General features: G+C 39.2%; 1 protein-coding gene across 1 annotated transcript in view; it reads right to left on the bottom strand.

The window, feature by feature from the left end:
- Window positions 1-1,723: 1,723 nt before the first annotated feature.
- Window positions 1,724-7,715, bottom strand: part of KAT6B (K(lysine) acetyltransferase 6B) — a gene marked incomplete at its 5' end in the record, with an annotated part of 10,857 nt that continues 4,865 nt past the window's right edge. The window contains 2 exons of the mRNA XM_010133211.1: window positions 1,724-5,596; window positions 7,526-7,715. Coding sequence (XP_010131513.1) covers window positions 3,108-5,596; window positions 7,526-7,715 — 2,679 coding nt within the window. The remainder of the gene's footprint in view (window positions 5,597-7,525) is intronic.

Raw genomic sequence — 7,715 nt, forward strand, 5'->3', positions numbered from 1 at the left:
GCCAATTTATTTCCTTCTTGCAAATCACCAGCCGAATAGCGTATTCTATTTGTCAAACCAGAGACAAGCTTGCATGGGCAGGGAAACCTCCCACACTTCACAAGGATCATCTATTGCAACTCTGCAGAGAATTCTTTTGAGACAATGGGCACACAATACAGAGAAACGGTAGATCTGTCAAGGAAAAAACAGTTTTCTTATTAAACAGAAATTTTCGTGCAGCAATGCAATTCACAGCTAAATAGTCCCTATGGGAAAATGGCAGGACAGCCATTTGTCCTCCTGGAAGGGATTCAGTTCTGAAATTAAAAAAAAATCTAGTATTGGAAACCTGCCTGTTGTGCACACGCATACAGGATTTTCTACCCAGCTTTTAATCCATATGTTGCAAATACAGAATTTCAACAATATGCTGGAGTTGGGATGCTCCATTTCAAGTTAGAGAAACCTAAATAGAAGCAGATAAAGACCAAGGTGCCTTTTTCACTCACTGTAGAAACACACAGTGAAAAATCACAAATATAGTGCTACTCTGAGATGCAATTATTCCACAAAAATACAAAGTCCTAGTTATACACATTCAAAGGCTGTATGTCAGCTGTGCTGAGTACAGCCCTCCTTTCCCTAAGCACAAATCCCGGTGTCAGTGACTTTTTGAAGGCGAACACACATACAGTTTTAGTACTATGAATACCCTCTGCCTTCAAAAAACAAATTTGACAGTGTAAGTGCATGAACGAAGATCTTTGTTGTAGCATGCTCTCCTTATCAGGCATTCTGAACTCTTAAAGCACATTGCCAAATTACCATCTGACCAGGAATTTTAGCTCCCATTCAGATCCACCATTTTAGGACTGCTGCCCCAGCATACCAAAACTGAGCAGGTTATGCGCATGAATCCATTTCTTGATTTGGCACTAACACACACTTCAAGGGTTTTAAAAAACTACGCATTTCTATGACTTCTGAGCACGTAAAATATCACCTATAAAGCAGCTTTATATGCTGGAATGGGGACATATTTTTCAGTCAAGACAACCAATCGTTTCCCCTTAGCTAGCAACCTCCCTGCAGTGTCAGTGGGCTAGAGGAGGGGAATCCAGTGGCAACATTCACAATTAGAAGCATTTTGAAAAGTTCTTACAAGGACTTTTTCTGGTGCAGATTCACACACGCACCCAATTTAAACTTGGTCCACCCACGAGCTCCACTTATAGACAGCCTTCTTGATTTTTACAGACCTTCTATTGCTAGATTAGAAGTGTTCATATGTGTGTGCATATGCAGGCGTATACACAGAGCTCAGAGGTTCACACTTGCATTGCCTTGTAAGCCAGCAACAATGACAAAGAGATTACAATTCCATCATTAAGTTACAGTTCAATCACTGTCTGTTACTATCATATACCCTTTTACACATATAGTAACACTTTCTATAGGAAAAAAGTTTCATCCAGTAAATATTGACAACTGTGTAACGTATTAAATACATATTTATTCAATATTTTAAGATTATTAAAAAAAATAATCTTAGATACTCTTCATTTTCACAAGGTGTATGCAATTATGATGAGTAACCTACACTTACGCTCTAAGCTGAATCCAAACCCCATCAACTTTTATGGGCTTTAGATCAAGCATATAAGAGCACCATAACAAACACTGTTTCAGGAGGTAATTCCCATGCAACATCAAACTATGACAAGACACAAGAGGCTAAAAATGGCTCATCATAATTTATTTTATGTTAAAATGTACAGCTTGGGGTGTGTGTTGGTTTTTGCAGTTTTTATTTTTGTTTCTTGGGGTTTTTTTGTGTGGGTTTTTTTTTTTTTTTGACTGACTAAAAAGATAACAGATAAATACAAGAGTGTCACTGGGTCCTATTTTTACATGATCAAGCCTCTTCTGCTCGGCCCTTACAGTCACTCTGTACAGGTACAAAGGCTACAAAAAAGGAAGCAATATAAACAGACACAAATAACTTTTGCCTTTTTACATGCGATCTGTAAGCTTAGTTTGAGCTATTCACACGCTACTGCTCTATTTTTTCCCTTAAAAAATAACTCCAATATTTTATAAAGATAGAAAAATCTACAGATGGAATGAAAATGTAAAGTTAGAGGCATTTCCATAAAATAGCAACTTTACACCAAATTCACTACTTTTTTTTTTTTAAATCCTGCCAAGTATTTGGACATATATGAAAATGTTTCAAAACTTGACAAATAAACACTGAGATGTTTCAATCAACAAAAAAACCGTTAACAGCATTTATAAAACAGAAAGCTGCCTTTTTTCCTACCCCAGCCCCAAAGAAACTGGTCACAAAAATGGAAAAGAGTCTCAACTTTACACTAAACATACAGCAATAAAACCCTTTGAACTAATCAAAACGTGAATAGCTTTTGCAGCTGTTTTTATTATTTTTACAAGTTTTATAATTAACAAAAATATAGTTCTGTCTTTTTTTTTTTTACCCCTCAAACTAGGGTAACCTAATCAAGGCAAAAAATTAAGAAATGGCTTACTGTTAAGCACAACACTTGTACTACAAAATGCACTGTCACTAACAAAGACATTAGCGGCATGCAGAAGTGTCACCTTCAGAAACAAAATAATACAATAAAAGAACTGCTAAAAGGCATTTACATGTGGGGAAAGGAGAGAGAAAAAGCTCACGATCCAGTACTGTCTGATAGTTTTGGAGTCTATTTATTCGCATTTTTAATGGGAGCAGGCACATAAAATGGCTCTGAACCATCAGCTGCTGTGTAATTGCAGTTCATAGAAAGAGTTCTTCCTTTCCAGAGAACTTCAAGCTCAATGAAATAAACAAAAATGGAAAACCACCTAATTTCCCCCAAAGAAAAGAGAAGTTAAATCCCACAAAGTTAGAAAAAAAGGAAGAAACAAAAAACAAAACAAGAAATAAAGAAAAAAAGAAAAACTCTTATAAGGCTTTCTGCTGCATACAGCTTTTAAATGGTGCCAACAAATGTTTTTGCATTCACACCAATTGCTGGTTTTGAAATCGTACTTCTCCAAAAGATATTTGTGCAGATCAATCCAATATGCCAGTCTGGGAGTCTGTCTCTCCAAAGGGCCTACCTTCTCATGTAGGATCCGTTCAGAGATTGCTTAGACATGCCTGTATTCATGTAGCCATGATGCCCTGGAGGAGTGTACATCATGTTACTGTGGGGTGCTGTCTGCATTGGCTGCTGTGCATATGGCTGAGTTCCCATCATCCCCATCTGCATCTGCATAGGGTACTGGGGTGTTTGATTCATATACCCATGATTACTGTGATATCCACTATTCATCATTGGCTGGGACATACTATAACCATTCATAGCATTAAGGGTATTCATATTCATGTTCACTGAATTGACATTATAAGCTGGGGCTGGCATCAAATTTACACTCATGTTCATGCCACGCTGCATCGTTAAGGTCCGTGCGGGCCCTTGCATAGCCACAGTCTGTGAAGCACGCCCATAAATTTGGGGCTGATGGGCTGCAGCAGAAGGCGGCAGAGGCGTAGATTTGGTTCTTACAGAAACATGACCTTTGCTGGCCATCTGAGTCTGCAGTCTTTGGGTGTGGGATATTCCAATATTTGATGAAGTCATATTACGTTGCAAAAGGGGAGGTGGCAAATTCATGGGAGGAGGAGTAAGGTTGGGGGGAGGGGTCATGGTAGCCTGTGCTTGTGGTCCTCCAGGAACAGCATGTGGAGACTGAGAAAGCTGAACAAGCCCTGTGTTACTTAAGGGAGTGGACAAAGAGGCACTGTTTGCATAGGAAGTTACAGCAGCTGAATGGCTGTAAGGCAAAGAATGATCCATAAGCGTATTAGTTAACTGTTGCAGTTTGGCAAGGCTGAAGGTGGCAGATGGCTGTGAGTAATGCCCTGCTCCAAATTCACTCTGTCCCATTCTTTCATATAATCCAATGTTGGCATTGCCAGTCTCAGGGATTTCAGTTAACTGCATAGGTGGTGTGAAATTGGTGGCCATGCTGCACTGGGATAACTGCTGGTTGCTGCTTGGAGGCCTTTCAACAACACAACCTTGGGGAGATTTTACGTTACAGGTGGGAGGCGAATTGATGTTTGTTTGTTGCATCATACTGCAGCTTCCATTAATGTTAGACATCTGCTGTGTCACTGCACAGCTACTCTGTGTTAGGTTACTAGATGTAAGGCTACTGTATGAGCAACTGTTTTGAGAAGAGTTGTTTCCACAGATACTACTACCCATTGTAGAGTCGTAACTGCTTGGGTTTTCATAGTTTTCTGTTGTGCTCTCAATGCTCCCTAAGTCACTAAACCCACTATCCACAACTTGTTGTGAATGATCAGAAACTGAGGGAACATCCATCATAGGGCTGGTCTCCATGTTCTGCAGAGATGGCACAGAAATGGCACTTTGATCTGGGCTGATCTGAGCGTAGCTGTTCTCTAAAGGAGCAACATTTGGACTATTAACAGAACGAACTGACTGGCTGGGATGAGAGTGCACAGACGAAACAGGGCTACTGTGGTCAGACTGCTGACAATCATCCAGTGTGGTCATTTGGGGACTTTGGTCATTATGTGTATAGTTTTGCAAACTTCTACAGGCCTCTTGAGTCTCTGCACAGTCCTGAAACGTATCTTCGTGTTCACTTGCTTCTTGGGTTAGAGACTGTACTGCCTGAATCGTCTCTGAATCAATCTCCATAGTCTCAGTACTCCCTCCCTTGAAATCGGAATGTAATTCTTCACCAGCTTTTTGGTCCTGGTTGTTCTCAGTATGATCATCATCAGATTCAGGCACCGGGTCTGAATCTGTAGCAAGTTCTTTCTGATCACTTTCACACTCATCAGCTGCAAGGTCAACACCACAATCCATTAAATCCTCCCGATTTGAATTAGCAGTTTGAACATTTACGTCTAAAAAAGATTGCTGTGTTTCCAGCATTTCTTTGAAAGCTTCAGCAGGCAATTCCTCTTTCTCCGCTTCTGTTGAATCCATGTGGCTATCGTCTTCGTCATCTGCATCGTGATCCTCATTGTGAGAAGGTTCTTCCTCCTCCTCCTCTTCCTCCTCCTCCTGATCATCCAAATGCATTGACTCCTCTTTTTGCAGAAACACGTCTTCTGCTTTGCCTTTTTCTTGATCTTTTGTATCGATTCTCCCTTCTTCTACATTCCTTTCTACTTCCCCAGCTTTCATCATATTATTTTCTTGTTTTTCAAAAGGTTCACTGGGTGGATGCACAGGTTCAGGTTCTACCTCTTTTGCCTCATCATGTGGTGGTAGTAAAACTTCAACAGGCTCTTTAATTGCTTCCTCTATAACAGCAGGAACTGAGCAGGACTTGTCTTCAGCTACTTCCTTTTGTTCCTCCACCAACCCCTGATAGTCAGGCTCCATAGGAGTCTCAGGTGGAGTGTATAAATTAAGCTTAAAGCCAGGTTTTCTTTCTTTGCTTTGCCTCCATTTGGATGGACCACGCTTAACTCCTTTGGGCCAACCCTGCTTACTCTTTAAAGGTTCAAGATTGTCTTTAGTGCTTTCTTCCAACACAGCTACATCCTCTGTATTATCTTTAGGAGACAATAAGTAGAGACAAAAGATAAGTCTTAGCTTGGACAAACTAATCAATACTTTCAAACATAAACCCAGAAATAATTTATAAACTCAAAATGTATTAAAAAACTCTGGAACAAGAGTTGTAGACAGATCTCAAACTACAGTAGAATGACATAGTATCTACAGCTCAAGACACCCACAGGTATGTAAAATTCTTGTTGGGTGGTCTTTTAAGACTTACTATCAGAACCACCATTTATACACTAGAATAATCCCAGAGATTTAAATCACAAGACACATAAACTAAAAAAATATTATTCAAACATTTAATTATCAACCTTTGTTTTTAGAATAGAGGTATGCCATCGCTTTATACAGAGACCCTTCTAATCCATATTAATCTTTTCTGACAGTAATAACATGAGTCTGAAGTTTCCTGTTTGACCATTCTGCAGGACAAGCCATTTCAAACATATAATCATGCTTTAGTATCAACACTGGATAAAAGAACTGGTTCATTCTACTACCTTCTCATGGGCAGTGTATCATGACACAGCTCACATTACATGACAAAAGACAGAAGATAATTGAAATTAAACACAGAGTGTGTCAACTAATAATCAATGAATCTACTGACTATTACAAACTACCCAAACTACATTTCACTTCTCTCCTCTCTCCCTAGATATCACTCATACACACACCAGAAAAAGGGAGAGTTCTCAGGATGTAATATGCTGCACTTGGGAGTGTAATAGCTTCAGCAATACTTGTTTGCCAAGTTCTGCCTCTCACTATAGTGTTATAACAGTTCTACAGTTGATAACATGATGACATGGCCCACAGACAAATACACAATATCAGTCTAGTTAAAAGCAGTGCAAACCTGACCACTGGGACATAGCTGGAACACAATTTGCTACTATTAGTTTAATTCATTTCTGTTGATGATAGGCAGGAAAAAGTGGCAATATTCTAATGTACCTGTGCACTGGTTTGTAACAACACCAACATTCATAAGCATGGTTGCTCTAGTCACACAAAAGCTGTTTAAAATAGCAATCAGTGCAGGCTCCCTCAACTAAGGATTGCAAAGATTAAACTTCCCATGTAATTATGAAAATACTAAAACAGTACCCACTGGCTTCTAAAAGAAAATATACAGGCCTGAGAATCCAGTTATTCATTCTGGAATTAAAACGTATAAGCGTAATTTGAGAGCTGGTAAGTCAAAGGAGGAGTACACATTCAGAATAGCTCATCAGTAGTTTCACTATCCATCCACTAGTTTTTCTGTCAGGAAATATCCTTGAAATCAAACTAGGTAAAGCAGCTTCGAAAGAACACATATACCCCTCTTCTATAGGGAAAAAAATAGGGACCCCAGTGCTGAAAACATATTGTGCCCCAGAAACAACAAAACATTTCCCTGAACTACCAACTATGCTGAATAGAAATGTGGATAAATAAAATCTTACTTTTTGCTTGTATCCTTTACCAAGGACACAAAAACAGCGTTAGACAACATGCTAGAAATACCCCTGCTCTGTTGGGTATGAAATGTCCTGTTGTAGGGACATAACAGGTTTTTTTGGCAACATGACAAGGACTGCAGTGCTTCATACTGGAAAACATTTGTTTTCTGAACAGAAAAACCAGATTATAATATTAATGCGTCAGGAGTAACAAAGTAGTAAACACAATAGAAACAAAACAAAATAAAAAATCTGAAGCCATCATTGAGTTCTACTAAACTACATGAGATTAACGGCTCCAGCAGCAGCTCTAAGCAGAAAGCATTATTGAGATCATAAGATTTTTAAGACCAAAATGGCTAAATGAACCTCCTTAAAAATTTCCAGATTTATGACAAAAATAAACATTTCTTTGAAAGCCATGTGACAAATTAATTTTGTGAAGATATAAGAACATTTTCAGCTTACTTGTACAAGTGTCACCACTCCTGTAACAATTAATATCTTTCTCCTCCTTGTTCTGCTCTTCCTCCTCCTCCTCCTCCTCCTGTTTCTGCTGCCCAGGTTGATACTCAAAAGCTTTTCTAATCACAGGCTTCAAGTCATCATCTTCCCCATCCATCTCACAGGTAGGTTCGAGCTGTGGCATGGGACGCTC

Source organism: Buceros rhinoceros, unplaced genomic scaffold, assembly GCF_000710305.1.
Source record: "Buceros rhinoceros silvestris isolate BGI_N320 unplaced genomic scaffold, ASM71030v1 scaffold4003, whole genome shotgun sequence".
Lineage (NCBI taxonomy): Eukaryota > Metazoa > Chordata > Aves > Bucerotiformes > Bucerotidae > Buceros > Buceros rhinoceros.